Here is a 21,110-nt window from a genome sequence, read left to right as displayed (position 1 = left end):
TTTCTTGAATTTCTAAATATTTTTTTTACCAGGAGAAAATCAAATTTTAATACATGCACATAGGGAATTCACATGAGAATACAAATTCCCTCAATATTTCCTTGAAAGCTTATACTTAACTTTTTCTTAATCTTTTAATCTAATAATATGATTAAAGAATAAGAGATGAGCAAATGTAATATTAATTTCAGCATGAATATTGTTCATCATGAAGCCAAGTCCTCATGGCTTTCACAGAAAAGTTACTAATTAATTAGGTCTTAAAATGCCTCCTCCTATTTTGTCCCTCTTAAAAAAGCAGGAAGGTGACATGATTAACTGAAAAGATGTGAGACTAAAAATGACTGATACCAGATTTTGTACGGAATGAATCAAATAAGCACCCAGTTCTCTGTTTCTTCTTAGAGCAGGAGTCAGCAACTGATAGCCATAGGCCAAATTCAGTCTACCACTTATTTTTGTAAGCCCCAGGAGTAAAGAGTGGTTTTACAATTTTAAAGAGTTGAAAAACACTCAAAATATTTCATAACGTAAAAATTATATGAAATTCTAATTTGTGTCCATAGATAGTTTCACTGGAACACAGCCACATTCACTTGATCACATATGCATGTGGCTGACTTTGCACTACAACGGCAGGGTTGAGTAACTGCAGCAGAATTGTATGTGGCTCTCATTGCTTTGCACTGTGGCTCTTATACACTACAAATCACAGTGGCATTGTCATAATTCAACAGAATTTTGGGTGCCATGTGTATCACTGTACAGTGGCTTTTTTTAATTACCAGTATATATCCAACATGTCAAAACAACAGTGGACTTTGAATGCTCCAGTTTTAAGGCACAGTAGAGAGTGACTCATTTTGCTATCAATTAAACATCAAAGCATTGTGTTTATTATGCAATGACACTGTAGCTATGGTAAAGAAAAACAACCTATTTGGACATTACCAGATTAAGGACTCATCACAATGTTCTCAATTGCAAGAAAGCAATGGTCAGAAAAATTTTAAGTTTTTAAATGGAACTTCTCGCCATAGTAAAATTGCCTCAAAAAAAAAAAAAAAAATAGCCCTGGCTGGGTGGCTCAGTTGGTTGGAGCATAGTCCCATACTCCGTAAGGTTGCAGGTTTGATTCCCAGGGCACAGACCTAGGTTGCGGATTTGATCCCTGGTCAGGGCATGTACAGGAGGCAACTGATCGATGTTTCTCTCTCACATGGATATTTCTTTCTCTCCCTCCCTCCCATATGGAGTAAAAATTAAAACAAACAAGTAAATAAAATGAAAATGAGACTATAACCAAAATAAGTTTCTAAGTGGTTTATTTACTAGCCAAGCAGGAAAATCTGTTTACCAATACAGAATTAATTAAACCATGGTTAATTACAGCACTTAAAGAAATGTGCCCAGAGAGGAAAAAAACTGTTTAAAGACTACTCCTTCAGCAAGGACAATTTCTCAAAGAGTTGACATCACTGGAAGCAACATCAATAGTTAATTTAAAAATAAGGCAAGTTATCTGAAGTTGCTCTGCTTGGCTTTTTAAAAATTTATCTTTATTGTTGAAAGTATTACAAATGTCCCCCTCTCCCCCCCCCTTGAGCTCTCTACCCTGCCCACCCTCCTCCAGGCCTTCACCACACTATTGTTTGTGTCCATGGGTTATGCATATAAGTCCTTAGGTTAACCTTTCCCCACCTGCCCACTCACCCCTGCCTTCCCTCTGAGATTCGTCAGTCTGTTCCATGCTTCCATGTCTCTGGATCTATTTTGTTCATCAGTTTATTTTGTTCATTACATTGCACAAATGATTAAGATCATGTGACAATTGTCTTTCTCTGACTGGCTTATTTCACTTAGCATAATACTCTCCAGGTCCTACCATGTTGTCTCAAAGGGTAAGGGATCCTTTTTTATAGCTACATAGTGTAAATGTATGAGAAGACACTTGATATGATTTCAATTTTCTTAAACTTGTAGAGACTTGGTTCGTGTCCTAACATGTGGTCTGCCTCTGAGAATGCCCCATGTGCACTTGAGGAGAATGCCTACTCTGCAGTTTTGGGGTAAAAGGTTCTATAAATGTAAATTAAATCCATCTGACCTAGTGTGTCATTTAGAGTCACTGTTTCCTTGTTTATTTTTTGTCTGGAAGATCTATCCAGTAAAGTTAGTGGGTGTTAAAGTCCCTTACTGTGACTGTATTGCTGTCAATCTCTCCTTTAAAGTCCTCCAGAAGATTTTTGCTTTGTTTTTTTCAGCCTATGAGTGTTTTGTTCTGAGGTGGGTCTCTTGTAGACAGCATATATTTGGGTCATGTTTTCTTATTCACTCAGATACCCTGTATCCTTTGACTGGAGTATTTAATCCATTTATATTAAAGATTATTATTGATAAGTAGTTATCTATTGCCATTTTATTTCTTTACGCCTATGTTTCTTGTTCTATTTCTACTTCTTATTACAGCAGTCCCTTTAACATTTCTTGCAATGCTAGTTTGGTGGTGATAAACTCCTTTAGCTTTTTTTTGTCTGGGAAGCTCTTTATTTCACCATCTAGCTTGAATGATAGCCTTGCTGGATAGAGTAGTCTTGGTTTCAGATCCCTGTTTTGCATTTCCTTGAATACTTCATGCCATTCCCCTCTGGCCTGCAGAGTTTCTGATGAGAAATCATCTGACAGCCTTATGTGAGCTCCTTTGTAGGTAACAGATTGCTTTTCTCTTGCTGACTTTAAGATTCTGCCTTGAATTTCAGCATTTTATTTATGATGTGTCTGGGTATAGGCCTCTTTGGGTTCTTCTTGTTTGGGACTCTCTATGTCTCCTGAACGTGTGTGACTTTTTCCTTGACTAGGTGAGGGAAGTTTTCTGCCATTATTTCTTCAAACAGGTTCTCTAACCCTTGCTTACTTTCTACATCTTCTGGCACTCCTATGATGTGAATATTGTTACATTTCATGTTGTCCCACAGTTCCCTTAAACGGTCTTCCTGTTTTTTAATTGTTTTTTCTTTTTTGTTCTTGATTTTTTTCTGCTGTCTTGTAATTTGCTGATCTGACCCTCAGCTTCTTCTAATCTGCTGTTTATTCCTTCCAGTGTTTTTTAAAATTTTATTTCTACTATGTCATTCTTAATTTCCTTCATAGTTTCCATTTCTTTTCTCATGCCCTTGAGCACCCTTATGATCAGTATTCTGAACTCTGTATCTGACAGATTGCTTATCTCCATTTCATTTAGCTCTTCTTCTGGAAAATTCCTTTGTTCTTCCATTTGGAGTTTGTTTTTTTGTCTCTCCCTTTTGGCTGCCTGTTTGGATTTGTTTCTATGTATTAGGTAGATCTGCTAGGACTCCCAGTCTTCTGGATGATCTTTGGTGCAGGCCAATGTCAGACACTGTTTGTGACTGGCATTGAGTACTCTGTTTGAAGTTTTCCACACTCCACAGCTGTGGTACCCTCTGCTGCGGGTGGTGGTTGGGTGTGTTTGGACAGAACCAAGATGAGTACCAAGTTCTGCTTTTACAAGCCCTGGGTCCAGAAGCAAATCAGGCAAAGACTCAAAGCTCCCAGAGGCTCATTGTTATTCATTCTCTTAATGAGTCTCAGGCTGTAGAAACTCCACAGGGTCGAGTGAGAGGTTTTCTAACAGGGAATGGGCATTTGCTCCCCCGCCCCCAGCAAAAGCTGCTTGGACTGTGTTTGCCTGAGACAAGATGTCTTCTGCAGTATGGGGGAATGACTCAGCACAGGAATCCAGATGGCTACCCTCTGAGCTCTACCCCCAAAGCAAGCATCCCTAAATTCTCCTCATACAGCTCTAGTCCTCTCTGCCCTGCCCCAAGGTGAGTGGCTGCCCATGAAACTTTGTGCATTGGCCCTTTAAGAGGGTGCCTGCATTTCCAGCCATCGCTCCCTGGCAGACAGAAATCCCCCTGCTTTTCGCAGCCAGATGTTATGTGGGCACCTTTCTCAGTTCTGATGCTCTTGGCTGGAAAGCCCATCTTGGGGTTTAGGCCTCATAGTTCTCAGTGGGAACCCCCCACAGCTGATATATCCCTCCAGAACTTCAGCTACTGCCTGTGGAGCCCAGTCAGCCCTCTCACACCTCTGCACTTCCTACCAGTCTATATGTGGTCTCCACTTTTCCTCATGGTTATGAGGGTTCTCTCCAACTAGTCTTCAGTGGATTATTCAAGATGGTCTTTTCTACATTTTAGTTGTAATACTGGTTTGGTCCCTGGAGAATGTCACTGTAGCTTCCACTCAATTTACAGCCATCTTGGAATCCTTGCTTGGCTTTTGATGAATCAACATAAGTTACTGATAATGTTCAGCTGTTTTCATTTATTCAGGGCATCAATACCAAGTTTGAGGATGGAAACAAGATGGCGACATGGGTAGCAGCTATACGTGCTGCTTCCCGCAACCACATAAAAATTACAATTAAAATACAGAACAGCCATCACTAAGAAACTCCTGAAATCTAGCTGAACAGAAGCCCTACAATCAGGAACCTGAAAAAGCATCGAGACCGGTAGGAAGAGTGGAGACACAGGCAGATTGGGGCTGAATCGTGGAAATGCAGCCGCGGGCCCACTTCGGTGCCATGGCTTAAACCTGGGAGGGATATCTCAGGGGTGGAGGTTTCCCAGAGAAGTGAGGGGTCCCAGCCTCACATCAGGCCCCCCAGCCCAGGGCTTGAGAGCTGAGAAAAGAAGTCCCCACAACTTCGGGCTGTGAAACCCAGAGGGAATGTTGCTGAGGGTCGGAGACTGCGGGAGTCCCAGGCAGCTCCTCTTAAAGGGCCCGCACACAGATTCACTCGGACACGCTCCCTCTGAGCCCCAGCGCCAGGCAACAGCTTGAAAGGAACCTGGAACATTCAGGGAGGAACCTGCCTGAAATCAAGGCAAGAGATGGAGGGGCAGCTCTCTCCCAGATGGAACAGCTGGAAAAGGTCATTGCTCCTTTGGTGAGCCCTTCCCAAACACAGCCGGCAGGCAGGTGCCATATTTGAATCACCAGCACCTGACTCACACCTTTGGCCCCACCTTGGTGATTCCCGGAGACCCCGCCCCTCACTACCTGCAAGCTCATTCAAGCCATTTCCAGTGGCTTTTCTGTGAAAGTGACCTCTCGAGCCTTATGCTTAGGACTTTCCTAAAATCTCTCAAACAAGCAGCAGTGTGCCTCATATGACTTGATATGGGGCACCAGGCCTGGCACTAGTGGCAGCCTGCATTGGTTCAAAGCTTGGCCTCTCCTGGACAACACCAAGTCCAGCACAAGCAGCAGCCAACTATGGTTTTCTGTGTAGCTCATGTTGGGTGGCCGTGGGCAAGGCACTGGCAGAGGCTGACTTTGCACCTCCCAGGAGGCCCAGAGACAGTGCACCTGGTGATCAGACTCTACCACACTGGATTACAACACTACCACATCCATGAGTGACACACTCAAGGGGAGCACTTGGTGAACACCAAAGCTCCACTGAAATAAATCCTGCTCCATAGGGGTGTCTCCAGAGGCTCTTTGGTTGTGGTTTCAGCTGGTCCTCGCAGCTGATTGGCTGGAGGGTTAATTCCTCCCAGTGACGCCAACAGCAACCAAGGCTCAACTACAAAAGGACAGTGCACACAGCCCACACAGGGGAGCACCTAGAAGGCCCAGTTCAGGTAACTGGGAGGATGAGCCACTGGACCCTACAGGACACCTACTACACAAAGCCACTCTACCAATTCCAGGAGACATAGCAGCTCTACCTAATACATAGAAACAAACACCTGGAAGCAGCCAAAATCAGGAGGCAAAGAAACATATCACAAAGGAAAGAACAGAAGAAATCTCTAGAAGAGGAACTAAATGAAATAGATCCAAGCAAGCTAACAGATACAGAGTTGAGAATTTTGTTAATAAGGATGCTCAAGCATATTATTACAAAAACAACTGAGAAAATTGATAACATAATAAAGTTAAGATTCGTATGGTTCCTTGCTGTGGTGGCTGAAATGAAGAATAATTTACAGGGAATCAACAGTAGAGTAGAGGATGCTGAGAATCAAATCAGCAATTTGGAACACGAGGAAACAAAAAACACCCAGCCAGAAGAGCAAAAAGAAAAAAGAATCCAGAAATATGAAGATAGTATAAGGAGCCTCTGGGACAACTTCAAGAGGTCCAACGTTCATATTATTGTTGTACCAGAAGGGGAAGAAAGAGAGCAAGAAATTGAAAACCTATTTGAAAAAATAATTACAGAAAACTTCCCCCACCTGGGGAAAGAAATAGACTTACAAGTCCAGGAAGCGCAGAGGGTCCCAAACAAGAAGAACCCAAAGAGGCCCACAACAAGACACATCATAATTAACCCTTTGCGGTTGTTTGTCTACTCTCAGCCACCAAAGTTTTTTTACCGTTCTGGTCGTATGTCTGCTCTCAGCCACCACAGCAAGGAACCATACGAATCTTAACTCTATTCATTCATGTATCAGTTCATAATTTCTCTTGTTTATCCTTCATAATCTTGCATGTTATGTATCACTGCTCTTTCAATGGAAATTAATTCCGACCAGTACGACACCCATGTCCAAGTTTAATACGACCGCAAAGGGTTAAAATACCTAAGGTTAAAGACAAAGAGAGAATCTTAAAAGCAGCAAGAGAAAAGCAGTTACCTACCTACAAGGGAGCACCCATATGACTATCAGCTGATTTCTCAACAAAAACTTTGCAGGACAGAAGAGAGTGGCAAGAAATATTCAAAGTGATGAAAAGCAAGAACCTACAACCAAGAGTACTCTACCCAGCAAAGCTATCATTTAGAATTGAAGGTCAGATTAAGAGCTTCACAGATAAGCAAAAGCTAAAGGAGTTCATCCCCACCAAACCAGCACTACAGGAAATGTTGAAGGGTCTTCTTTAAGAAGAAGCTAATGAACAAAAGAATCTGATGAACTAGATAGATCCAGAGATATTGAAGCATGCAACAGACAATCATATTTCAGAGGAAAGAGGGAAGGGGGGTGGAGGGTGGGAAGAGATTAACCACAGAAGTTATATGCATATATGCATAACCCATGGACACAGTCAATAATGGGCTGAAGGCCTGAGGAGGGGGTGGGAGTGAAGTGGAGGGGGTCAAGTGGAGGGGAAAAAATGGGACACCTGTAATACTTTCAACAATATAGATTAAAAATTTTTTAAAATAAAAATACCAAGTTTGAAGTGAGTGAAAAATTAGCCCCTTTGAAGAGGCTGCATAAAACTAGAGTTAAGAATATTTTCAAAGAAGTTGCTAAAACACTAATTTAGTACGACTTGAAGTGAAATCTGCTACAATTGATGCAGTATATATATGTGTAGAGAGAAAAAAAGCTTAGTTGAACAAATTTACAAAGGTAATGAAAATGTAAGGTGTTTAAAACCTATGGTTACTCATAGGTTTTGTCAATTGTGTTATTCATCAGCAGGTATTCTATGGCCAATATTTGAATCTATCATGTATTATTGAACCACTTATGTCAATGGTAAACTTCATTTGTCTCATGGACTTAGCCATCAGTTCAATGGCTTGACAGTAGTAGTTTTATTGTGATTTTTTTTTAGCTCAGAGCTAACACTGAATTTTTCTGAGCAAAAAGAACTACCCTCAACTGCTAATATCAAACACTAAATGCCTTTGGAAATTAGCTTTAGCTGTGGGCTTGATAATGTTTCTTAGTGAATTCCATCTAATATTACAAGGCAAAACAGTACTTATGTGAGAAATTTATACTATAGTAATATCATTTTTACAACTAGCATTACTGTGATCACATCTAATGTCATGATTTCCAAAGTTAAAAACTTAAGTGAGCCCTGGCTGGTGTGGTTTGGTTCAATGTAGTCCTGTGCACTGAAAAGTCACTGGTTCAATTCCTCATCAGGGCACATGCCCAGGTAGCAAGTTCAATCCCTGGTCGGGGTGGGTATGGGGGGCAACCCATAAATGTCTCTCTGTCTCAAATCAATTAAAAAAATTTCTTTTTAATTGAGATCTCCACTTCCACACAAATTTGCAACAGACATATTTTCTGAACTCAAGGTATACTCCCAGCAGCATTTTTATACCTCACTGCAAGTTGATGGAAATTTCCATATTTAAAAGCCTATTTAGAAAGATTTTAAATAGGTAAACAGTAACAGTAGACTCTAACAGAATTCAATAAACACCTTCCAAGTGATGAATATGCTCAATTAAAATCACATACTCATGAACTCCTATGAGTATTTGGTAGTACCTATCTGTGTGGAAAGAAACTTTCCAAGATAAAATATATAAAATGTCATTACAGATCGATTTTAAAGAAATGAACTTTTGCAACTGATTATGCAAATTTGATAGGCAACACTGGCTTTCTACCCCCGAAATTGTTCCCACAAAATAGAATTCCATTCTTCTCATTAGTAGACCTGAATCACTTTTATATTCTGAATTTTGTCAGAAAAATCTTGTGAAAAAATTTTTTTTCTCTTTCATTATATAAGTACCTACACTTGATTTTATCTCTTAGCCTGAAAATCCTAAAATAGTTACTATCTGGCCTTTTACAGAAAAGTTTGCCACCCCCTGTTGTAGAATAGGCAAGACAAATTTCCTTCAAGGCATGACCAGAAAGTTTTCTATTCCCCTCTCTTGTTCATTCTATTTTTTGTTCAATTCTGATAGGTACATAGAAAGGAAAAGAGAAATAAAAAATTGCCTTGAGAGGAACAATTGTACAATTTTAACTGAAATCCACAACAACATTTAGACAATGTCTGAAACACAACAGTAACAAGTTGACTGAGGAAAAATTGAAGTGAAAAAAGAAAATGACTTTTCAAGCAAAGGGAAATAGATGTGGAAAAACATGGCAAAATTAAAGACACCTGAAAAACTGGTGATGAAAGGTAGTAAAGGTCCTTACGTGATAAGCTAGGGAGCTTAGATTCTCTCCTTTAAGAAAGGAGAGCCAAAAGAGAATGTTCTTCAGAAAGAAAATCAAAACAACAGTGAGCTAGCACATGGAGAAACTGGTATAAAGAGATTCTATTCATGGCCAAGCAAGAGACACCAGATTAAGCTGCAGTTCTCACTGTGCCCTCTCCTCAACTTCAAGCCCAAATGTTTATTCCACATTTGTAGTGCTAACCATATCCTGACACATTAGAGTCAACAGTCAACACCCATTTGTTAGTCTGCTCTCTGTAGCCACAAAGAAGGAGTCTAATCTTTCTTCCACATAACACTCTGGCGGCCAGAATCTTAAAGGAATTCCCATGGTTCCCGGTCCAGGACCTTCACACCCTGTATACTCTACCCTTGAGTGTGGGCATGACCTATGATTTACATCTAGCCATCAGAATAGATAAAAAGTTAAACGATTTTTGCAGATGTAATTTAGGCCCCAAATCAGTTGACTTAGAGTTCATCAAAAGGGAGCTGTGGGCAGCCTCTAGCCAATAGTCAGCAAAAAACCATGGCCCTCAGTCATAAAACTACCAGAAAATGAATTACGACAACAATGTGACTGAGTTTGAAAGCAGACTGTCTTCCCCAATCAAGCCTCCAGATAAGAGTGCACCTTTGTCAATACCATGATTGCAGCTTGTGGGACCCCAAGCAGAGCACCCAGCTAAACTGTGCCTAGACTCCAGACCCACAGAAACTGTGTTCTCCAGACTACAAGTTATCTTTCCTGTGAATGGTCTGCCACTAGCTTTTTATGTTGTGGATTAAATTCAGTTACCTGTAATACTGTTCCTTTCTCTGTTTGGCAAACTCCTCCTCTATTACAATTGCTTCTTCTCAGAGGTTATCCCTAACTCCCGGCCCTTCAGGCAAAATGAAGGCCCTCTCATCTGGTTTTCCAGAGATGTTGATATCTTTTTATAACAGTTGGCAACAGTATATTATAGATACCATTTATAGCAGACTGTATGTTTCAAGAGGAAGGAATAATCATCTCTGTAACCCAGTGTCTAATGTAGAGACTGGCTATAAAAATTCAGTAAATGTTTAGTGACTTAAGTGAAAGGCAATAAAGTATCATGGCAAGATGGAGTGCATAAAAACTTACATAAGTTACCTTGTCCAATTCTCTAATTGTTGTTTTGTCTAGCTAAGTACCTTTAGGTTGTATCCTTCTAATTTTATAAGTAATATAACAACCCTTTCCCCTTTTATAGAGTAGAAAAACAAGACTAGAGAAGCAAGATTTATCCACCTTTAAGTAGGAGAGTTAAATTCTGAAAAAAGATAGCAACTTTAGGTTCAACCCTTTCTATTATAATAACACACTATTATAATAAGACTCTATAATCTAGTAGGCATCTTAAAGTTTCATAATGTTACAGAAATAAATCTTTTGTATGAAAAATCTAATTCCATAAAAAAATTTCAGTTTTAAAAAGTATTCTCTAAGTATTAATCATATGAAGGGCAACTTCAGAATCACATACCTGGCACCCAAGGAGTAGAGGAGAATGCATGAAATTTAGTCAGTCTTGTGAATATAATAAGATTATTTTGGCTAAACCAGGTAAACATAAAGGTTTAGGGAGTGTATTGTATAATGTTCTCCTTTTCTAAGTGAGACACGCAAATGAAAACCTATTTATTTACCTTAAAGATTCAGATAATGGTGTTAAAGTGCCATCTCCCCTATCTACTACACGAAAGAAATTCAATTGCTCTCCTTCCCGGTATACCAAAAATGTAACTTGTTTGTTGTAGGAGGTCTTCTCCCAGACCTCATCTCGACTGGAATCCATGTACTCAGCCATCTCCCTAAGTGGGTCTTCCATAGGAACTACAAATGGAAAAATTATAAACAAGCTTTCAATTTATATCAAGTTTTATGCATTTTGGTACAGTGACAGGACATAATGTGGTAAATTTGAACAACAACCCTGTGCATACAATATATATATGATATTCTTTGAAAGTTTCTGGTCTGCCCTAGCCGGTTTGGCTCAGTGTATAGAGCATCGGCCCGTGGACTGAAGGGTCCCAGGTTCAATTCTGGCCAAGAGCATGTACCTTAGTTGCAGGCTCAATCTGGGGGAGGCAACCAATCGATGTCTCCCCCCCAGCCCCCCTTCTCTCCCTCCTTTCCACTCTCTCTGAAAAAGCAATGGGAAAAATATCCTCAGGTGAGGATTTTAAAAAAAAAGCAAAACCAAAAAAAAGTACACAATAATTCAGGAACAAGGGGGTTACTTATGTACTAAAACTGCAATGTGTGTAAGGGTCAGAATATTGTTTGTTATAAGTATCTTCCCAGGAGCCCAACTTTGCCCTCCTTTGTCCTAGAATACATCCATGTGTCCAGTCGGAACACAAGGAATGGGGCAAAGCCCTCATAACGATGGGCTCCAGAAGTTGAAGATGTCCTCAGGTTTGGGTGATATTGCAGTCATCATTACCACCCACTCTTGTCCACAGCAGCCACAGACTGTGTTCCTGTAGTGGGAATGGGCCTAGAGAGGTTGCTGGCTCATAGGGTGAATGTTCTAAAATCCCCTGAACTCCACATTTGGGCATCTAAGTAATGGTTCCAGGAAAAGAAAAAAGTTAGTTCCTAAAGACATGACAAGTTAAAGAAACATTTGCTCTTTCCTTAAAGAGGCAACAATTTCCCAAACTCCATAACTCTCACTCAAGTAGTTTATATATTAACAGAATCACATTGCTGCACTACTCTTTTAAAAAGTTACAGCAATAGGAAATATTAAACTCTGAAAGTAACAAGGTAAAAACATTAAAGATGTTCCCATATCCTAAATTTAATACCACCACTACTAAAACACAAAAACTTTAGAAATATAATAGGATTTAGCTTATTTTATAAAAATGTTTGGATGTTTTGATTGACTCTTTCATAGGTACAAAATGGGTAAATATTGAAAGACATTTTGAAAACAAGTTCCTACCAGTTTTAAGTTAATGCTGTATTTTCCACATTATGTTCATGAGAAATAAAAAACTATGCTACTGCCATTACTAATGCCACATGAAAGCTACTTAAATCCACAGTGTACCTTCCTTAGGGAGGCACTGGGGTTTGCGTATGTATATGCACACGCATTTTCATAACAGAAAAATCATTTAGATTTCACCAGGTATAAAACATTTCATATATAGTTTAAGGTAAAATTTAGTTTTAGAAAGAATTTTCTATGCTGCTTTGATAATGGTTAATTCAAAAACAATTTTAAAAGCCAAATATTACCGGAACTCAGATGATAAATGTACTTTCTAAATCATAAGTTTCAAGTAAGGCTAAATAGCTTTAAAAATATGGTTTCTCAAATACCACTGGAGAAGTTTTAGATCTGGGCTCACAAAGTTTTTAATGATGTAAGGTAGAAAACATCAAGCTTTTAATTTTAAAAATGTTGATTCAATAAAGGCAAAATTATTAAAAACTTAATTTAAAATATAAAAAAAACCCAGACGATTTCTAAGTGCTGATTTTTCAATTTACAAATAAGGCACAGAGAGTTGCAGGGGGGTAAAAGTATTACAAAGCTTCAATTATCAAAGGGTAGTGATGCCTTTCATTTTAATTTTTTTAAGTTTTAAAAGTACATATATTTTAAATCAGAATCACTTACACTCCTTCTCATAAACATAAAATAATTTTAGTCCTAGTAAGGAAAGTAGGGGCTCTGATTAAAACCCTGGTTTAAAGAAAATAGTATACACTAATAACCAACTTTCAAAAATATAATACAATGGATTTCACGTCATTAAACATTATGTAATTCTATCTTACAATAATGACTCAGGAAATGCTTTAGGGTTCTTGTACTGACCTCAGAATTGGTACTATAGACATCAACTTATGTCAACATAGGACAATTTCGTAAGTTCCAATTAATAGACAGCCCCTGATATTGGGAATGCTAATTAATCAGCTCTAACATTATTTTCATCTTTTCCAAAATAATTAAACAGCCAAAATAACATATCTCACAAAATCCTCTTGAAGTAGTTAGTTAGTAAAAGATGGCAATAACTTTAATTTCTAACTAAAATTCAAAGCATGGAGATAAAATTTGACTTGCGGAAGAAATAAGACAGCAGTGAAATCAATAGTGAACTTTCAGTTTTCTGGTTAAAGAAGGCTCAAATAAATATGAAGGCCTTCCCCCAAATGAGGACTGCTCTGGGCAGTCTAAGGAAGCCTCTATCTGGTGGGATTCATGTGGCATATCTGAATCAGAGACCAATGTAAACACTCCCCATTCTTCCCATGCATAGAACTTTCTCGTTAGCCAAGTCTCTGCTCACATCACCTTCTCCCAGGACCCTTCCAAAATCATCCTCCTACCACCCTGCTTCCACAGACTATCTCACTACCCTATTTCCTCCACAGCATTTACAACTGCTTGAAATGACATCAATTTTTTTTTTAATCATCACCCATGGATATTTTTTCCATTGCTTTTTCAGAGAGAGTAGAAGGGAAAGAGAGAGAGAGAAAAATCAATGTGAGAGACACACATTGATTGGTTGCCTCCTGCACATGCCCTGACTGGGGCCAGGAACAAGCTTGCAACCGAGGTATGTGCCCTTGGCCAGAATCCAACCCGGGACCCTTCAGTCTGAGGGCCGATGCTCTAACCACTAAACCAAACCAGCTAGGGCGACATCAATTCTTTACACATTTATTGTGGGCACTTTCATGAAGTAGGGACATTTTCTCTCATAAAATATTGCATTGAACATCTACTAGATGCTCAAAAGGTACTTGCTGAGTTAATGAATGAATGAATGAATGAATGAATGAATGAATGAATGAACGAACGAACTCCCAGGGACTGCCCACATTCTGAAAAAGGATTCAACAGGGCCATGATAATACCCATGAAATCCAAATACATCACAGACCAGGCTAACTGACATCCTGGAAGTTTCTATAAAAATCATTACCCCAGGAATTAAAGAATCAGTGGATAAAAAAAGCAACAAGACACAATAACAACATCTGTACTATGCATCAATTTCCCTTCCATATATTGATGATGCTTATTTTTAAATCTCCCTGAATTGAATCACGAATAGTTAGACTTTCTGGAAAGGAGTTCCTACCTCTGTTCATTTAGGCTTTAAAGAACAATGCCTAGAAAGAAAAATGTGGTTCTTCTAAAACCTAATAGCCAAAAGAGAACCTTACTACAAAACATAAGGATACCAACTGGCTTAAAGATTGTTATTGTCAAATTACTTTAATATACATAATTTTAACATATGCCTACCTCTTCTAGTATTTATAGGTCCACCACGCATAGCCAATACCAGCTTCAAGGTACAGCCTTCTGCAATGCTGTGGATAGTTAACACAAAAATAAACTACAATCATCAAAACGCACTCACTGTTAAACATATATGTAATTATGTTCTGCTTTACCAGGCATAGTGCCTGTCCTCTAGAATGTAAGGATATAGCAATGTGCACAAATATAAAATGTTAACTTATTTACTTATATAAATAATGAAAAAGTGAAGAAGTTTTCATAACCCTTAAATACGACATGAAATCTCAGAATAAAGGTACTGGAAAGGACCTCTGTGATCATGCTGTTTAACCTCTTCATTTTACATGTAAGGGAAAAAAGTCCCCAACAAGAAAAGCTTGTTCAAGACCCAACGTGTTAGAAAATAGCAGATATATTTAATAAAATAGGAAACAGAAAAACAGCAAATCTACAGGTCTCCCAATGCTCTTCCACATTGTCTTTGACATTTTGCTCTTTTCCTAAGAGTGATTTATGTGAGAGGAGGGAGATAAAAAGATAAAAAGTCAGACAATAATACCTGCAATCACTGTTGCATACAGTGTCACTTAGTAACAGAAGAAGGGCTTAATGAAAAGTGAAAGACTTGGTGAAGAGCAGTACTCTCTCACCCAATACTTGCGAAAATGGAAAGAAAAGAAGCCTAGCCAGGTGGGAAAGGGTTCAATATTCAAAGAAAGAAGCAAGAACACAAGATGAGAAGAGAAAGATCTAAAAGGGAAGGAGAATAGCTTAGAGTAATGAAAAAGTAAAACACAGGTTCAAAGGAAAGGATCAGGTAGTATGGGGTACTGAGCCAACACATCTTTTTTTTTATTGCATTTATTGGGGTGACACTGTTCACAAAACCATACAGGTTTCAAGTGTACAACTCAATAACACATCACCTGCACGCTGCATCATGTGCCCATCACCCCAAGCAAAGCCTCTTTCCATCCCCATTGTCTCCTCCTCTGCCCACCTCCACCTACCCCCCCTTCCCTCTACCACCACACTGCTGTCTGTGTCTGCGTGTTATGTATATATGTTTTCTGGATAATCCTTTCACCTTTTTTCATCCAGTCCTCCCTCACCACTCCCCTCTGACAGTTGTTCCATGTGTCCATGCCTCTGTTTCTATTTTGTTCATCAGTTTATTTAGTTCAGGATTTACAATGAAATCTAGGAAACAGAACTATTCAGAAGAGGAGACATGATCCAAGGATTCAGAAGAAAAACAACGGTACTATATGAAGTCATAATGTTGAATCTGTAAATCAGCTAATATGCAATTACACTCACTTGTAATCATTTAAGCAATAATCATCTTCAAGTTCCACGTTATTCCAGATTAAGTGCTGTTGACAGATGGGTATACCTTAGGGAAAGGTTATAAAAACTGGTTAAAAATTCAACAGAATCTTCTAAAAAGTATGATAAAAAGCTATATATGAAATGAAAAAAATAATGAAGCAGAGGAGGGGGTGAGGGGGAATAAGAAATTAAACACACTTCTATACTGAATGCTGATTACTTAGCTAAAATTTACAGAATCATGGGTAAAAGGCATGGCTAAATGTAGATGTAGTCCAATCCACTCACTTTAGAAAAGAACAGTATGGTTCAGTAACTCTCTGACCTTGAAACAAAGTACTATGACTATGACATTTAAGGCCTAGAAGGCAGTTCTAAACGCTGCAAAGCACAGTCTTCATTCAGTTATATTCAGGGATAAAAGTATGAATGGAGATGGGTGAAATGGGTAAAGGTGGTTAAAATGTACAAACTCCCTGCTATAAATCATGGGGATATAATGTACAAGATAGGTACTATAATAATATTGTATTGTATATCTAAAAGTTACTAAGAGAGATCTTAAAAGTTTACATCACAGGGCAAAAAAACCTTTTTCCATGGCTGGGTAGCTCAGCTGGTTAGAGTGTCACCCTGATATGCGAGGGTTGTGAGTTTGATCCCCTGGTCAAGGCACATACAAAAATCAACCAATGAATGCACAAATAAGAGGAATAACAAATTGATGTTTCTCTCCCCCAACCTTCTCCTTCTCTAAAAATAAATAAATAAATTTTAAATTAAAAAAAATTAAAAAACTTTTCTAAGTGTATGCTGATGGATGTTAACTGGACTTACTTTGGAGGTCATTTTGCAATACATACAAATATTAAATCATTATGTGGTACACCTGAAACTAATATAGTATGTCAATTATAGCTAAGTAAAAAAATATGGAACACACAGTTTACTGTCCTTAGGAGTTTGTAGTCTAAAAATCTGTTCCAAGAGTAACATGTCCACGTAAGATGATGATTGTTTATATGTAAATTTATTTAGTGGTTAAGATGGCATCTTTCACATCTCTTGTAAATAGAAAGGTCAATAATTTTGAAAAAGGACAACAGAAAATATAATTTCCAATAGAAAACATTAATATATTAGAAAATTCCTTCCACCTGTGTTTGTATGTGATTACAGTTACAATTATATATTCACATGCTTTTTATGTAGAGCCTGAACACTAATTACAGAATAATTCAATCTGGGGGAGGTATATTATGAGCAATTTTCAATGCTAAAAATTATAGTCTGCAAGACCGTTTCTTTACATTTCTGTGATGTTAAAGGACTATTAAGGCAGGTCCCACATTCCAGCATAATTAACTTGTTTTGCAAACTGCACATTTGAATGCCCAGAGAATATCTGCACTGTACTAGCCAGAAAGTGAGCATTATCTATACAGAACATTTAATGGATACTCATATTGATGAAAATCTTTTTCAAACATGTCACATACTGCCTTCTCTAATTACTTTTGCTTGTAATACTATAAAATAAGTTGACTAGAATAGTAACAGTGCTATTTGCATATATACTCACACTCATAGATTATTTATCACAGCTTTGTTTATAATAGTGAATAATTGGATAGGTGAAAATATCTCTTAATAGAAGATTGGGTAAATAAATTATGACAAATATATATTAAAGTGCTATCCATTTGTTAAACACAAAAAATGTTTTAAAAGGAAATACACCCAAAAGGTTAAGAACAGATTCTATAATTCTAGAGGCTAGAAAGTCCAAGATCAACATTCTAGCAAAGTAGGTTTCATTCTGAGGCCTCTTCTCTTGGCTTGTAGGCATCTGACATTTTTCTGTGTGCTCACATGACTTTTTCTTTCCCAGTGTACACAGAGAAGGGGAACTTTCTGGTGTCTCTTCTCATAAGGGCACTAATCCCATCAAGAGGGTCCCATCCGAATAAACTCATCTAATTCTAATAATGACTCAAGCATGTTTGCTTTGTCTTTTTTAGAGTTTTCACATAGATACATTTGTGTTTGAGAACGTATTCATACCTGCATTTAGAAAATAAACCAGAATCAGTGAGACTTATGGATAATTAAAGACAATGCTGAAACGTAGTTCCCATGTTCTAATATTTCCTCCCAAAACAATACAGAACAAAAAGAAGGGAAATTATACAATGAAACCATTACCCTAGCCCTCATAACTTGAAATCAGAGAATGATCAAACTTTATAACAGGTGGTAATAAAAAGGGGCAATGACCCATTCCCAGTGTAGGGAGTCCCATGTTCCCACTCCTTAAGGGCTCACTGAGAAAAATTTTGGAGAACACAGAGGGAAGCAAGTGACATATAAGTTCAACATAAAACCATCACAAAGAAAAAGATGGCCATTCTGAGTCTGAAAAGTCTACAAAGGGGCTCAGTGACAACAAGGAAGGGACTTTAAAACCAAGCAATTTGAAGGAGCTCGGGAAAGGGGATATGGAGGGGTGAGTAGTGGGGGGCGGGGCAAAAAAAAAAGAGGAAGAGCATCCTTTATTAATCTAGTAGAAAAGGGGAAAAGGAACAAAAGGCAAAACAGAACCCTAAACTGGAGGACTCACAACTCCTCCCCTCACAAGAAAACATAAAACATCTACTAAAATATCTGAACATTGTTGTACTGATAGGGAGAGCACCATTAAACAGAATCTGTAAAACACCCCTATACCACAAAAATCAAGATAAAAATTAACATATCCATGTAGAGTTAATAGTAAAAATGAGCAAACAAAATTCTATACCTATCAATCACAGTAAATATTACCCAGAAAAATAACCATAAAGAAGAAGACAACTATAAGGCCATATCCCAAACTTAAGCATTTGAAGATATTTAAGAAAAATGCTTTGAATCAGAAATTCAAGAATTAAGAATAGAGCCCTGGATGATGTAGCTCAGTTGGTTGTACAATGAAAGGTTGCAGGTTCGATTCTGGTCAGGGCACATAACCAGGTTGTGGGTTTGATCTCCAGTCGAGCATGTGTGGGAGGCAACCATTCAATGCTTCTCTCTCACATCAATGTGTTTCTCTCTCTCTCTCTCTCTCTCTCTTTCTTTCTTTCTCTCTCTCTCTTTCTTTCCTTTTTTTTTCTTTTCTTTCTCTCTTCCTTCCTCCTATGTTCATAGCAGTGTTATTACAATAATTAAGATCTAGAAATAGCCCAAGTGCCCATCAGTAGATTGGGGGGGGGGGGAGAAGCTGTAGTATATTTACACAATGGAATACTATGCAGCTGTAAAAAAAAGAAGGACCTATTATCCTTTGAGAGAGCATGGAGGGATCTGGAGAGTATTATGCTAAGTGAAATAAGCCAGTCAGAGAAAGACAAATATCACATATCTCAGATCATGTGAATCTCAGAGGGAAGAGGGAAGGGGGATGGGGTGGGGGGTGGGAAGAGATTAACCAAAGAATTTATATGAACATATGCACTGTCCATAGACATAGACAATAGGGTGGTGAAGGCCTGGGGCAGGGCAGGAAATGGGTGAAGGGGGGCAATGGAGGAAGGAAGGGGGAACATCTGTAATACTCTCAACAATAAAGTTTTTTTTTTAATTTAAAAATAAATTTTTAAGGTAAATTTATTTTTTAAAAAATTAAGAACAGAAAATATCCAAAAATAAATAAAGGAAAAATGGAAAAAATATCTGGCTAAACTTAGAAAATAAATGAAGGAAAAAGATAAAATTACCTCAAAAATAAAGAATAAATTACAAGATACCAAGAGATAATAGACTAAAATACATATTTAGTGAGGGACAAAGCAGAAAAACAACCAAGAGAATGAAAATTACATAAAGAAAGAAGAAAGAAGGATCAGAGATAAAGTAGTGGAAATAAAAGATAGGCCAAGAAGGAATAATATTAATATTATCAAAGTCCCTGGAAAAGAAAAACAAAACAGTGAAACAAACTAACATTTAAAACTATAATCCTGGAGCCTGGCCGGTGTGGTTCAGTGGTTGAGTGTCAACCCACGGACCTGAAGGTCAGGCAGGGTTCAATTCCCAGTCGGGGCACATGCCCAGGTTTTGGATTGGATTCCCCAGGACGGGGCATGCAGGAAGCAGCCAATCGATAATTCTCTCTCGTCACTGATGTTTTTATCTCTCTCTCCGTCTCCCTTTCTCTCTCTGAAATAAAAAAAATGAAAAAAAATAAAAATTAATAAAAAACACAAAACTATAATCCTGGAAAACTTCCAGAAATAAAAAAGACCAAAAGACTTGAATTTACAAACTGAAAGGACCTACAAGGTACATGGGAAATTCTACCCAGAACTATTTGATTTTGGTGATAAAGATAAAAATCCTCAACAGTTAAACACACACACACACACACACACACACACACACACACAGACTTATAAGGCAAACAAATTACAGTGGACTGAACAACAACAACAAAATCTGATTTTACAATGAGCAAAGGACCTGAATAGACCTTTCTCTAAAGAAGACATACAGTTGGCCAATAAGCATATGAAAAGATAGTCAACATCACTAATCATCAGGGAAATGCAAATCAAAACCACTATAAGATATCACACATGCCTGGCCAGTGTAGCTCAGTGGGTTAAGCATTGACCTATGACCCAGGAAATCAAGGTTTGATTCCCAGTCAGGGCACATGCCTGGGTTTGGGGCTAGATCCCCAGCAGGGGGCGTGCAGGAGGCAGCTAATCAGTGACTCATCATTGATGTTTCTATCTTCCTCTGCCTTCCTCTCTCTGAAATCAATAAAAACATATTTAAAAAAAAAAAAAAAGATATCACCCATTAAGATGTCCACTAGCAAAAAAACAAAACAAAAAAACCCCCAGAAAATCACAAATATTGGCAAAGATGTGAAGAAATTAGAATCCTTGTGCAGTGCCGGTGGGAATATAAAATTGTGTAACCACAATGTGAAACAATATGAAGGCTCCTCAAAACATTAAGATTAGAATTACCATATGATCCAGAAATTCCACTTCTGGGAATATATATTTTAAAAAATCAGGATCTGGAAGAGATATTTGCATACCCATGTTCATTGCAGCATTATCCATAACAGTCAAGAGACAGAAGCAACCTAAATGTTTATAGACATAAATGGATAAAGAAAATACAGTCAAAAAGATGTTTTGACTGTATACTATAGGTGAAGGGCTGTATAATACTCTAGTTAGTAAATTTGTTTCTTACATAGGTATGGGTTGGTGATTCTAAACTAATTTATGTATACAGTAAATTTGAGCAAATAAGTAGATATATTGCAGATAATGTGAACCAAGTTTCTCAATGTGCAAGAAAGCGGTTATAAATGAAGAGAGAGAAAAGGCTAGAATGAATACTGTGGTGATAAATTGGAATTAGAGGTATCTATATGAAATCCTGGTTTTTAACATATATAAAATTTGGATAGATACAGAAGTATGTGTATATGT

At 38.0% G+C, this 21,110-nt stretch overlaps 1 protein-coding gene across 1 annotated transcript in view; it reads right to left on the bottom strand.

The window, feature by feature from the left end:
• Positions 1–21,110, bottom strand: part of ZFAND4 (zinc finger AN1-type containing 4) — an 82,482-nt gene that overhangs the window by 49,687 nt on the left and 11,685 nt on the right. Inside the window, exons 2-4 of the mRNA XM_081158151.1 lie at positions 15,607–15,682; positions 14,287–14,354; positions 10,646–10,832 (exon numbers count right to left, since the gene is read on the bottom strand). Coding sequence (XP_081014277.1) covers positions 10,646–10,832; positions 14,287–14,354; positions 15,607–15,682 — 331 coding nt within the window. The remainder of the gene's footprint in view (positions 1–10,645; positions 10,833–14,286; positions 14,355–15,606; positions 15,683–21,110) is intronic.

Source organism: Miniopterus schreibersii (assembly GCF_964146895.1).
Source record: "Miniopterus schreibersii genome assembly, chromosome: 14".
NCBI lineage: Eukaryota > Metazoa > Chordata > Mammalia > Chiroptera > Miniopteridae > Miniopterus > Miniopterus schreibersii.
Note: the sequence above shows the minus strand (reverse complement) of the source record. Positions and strands in the feature narration are given on the sequence as shown.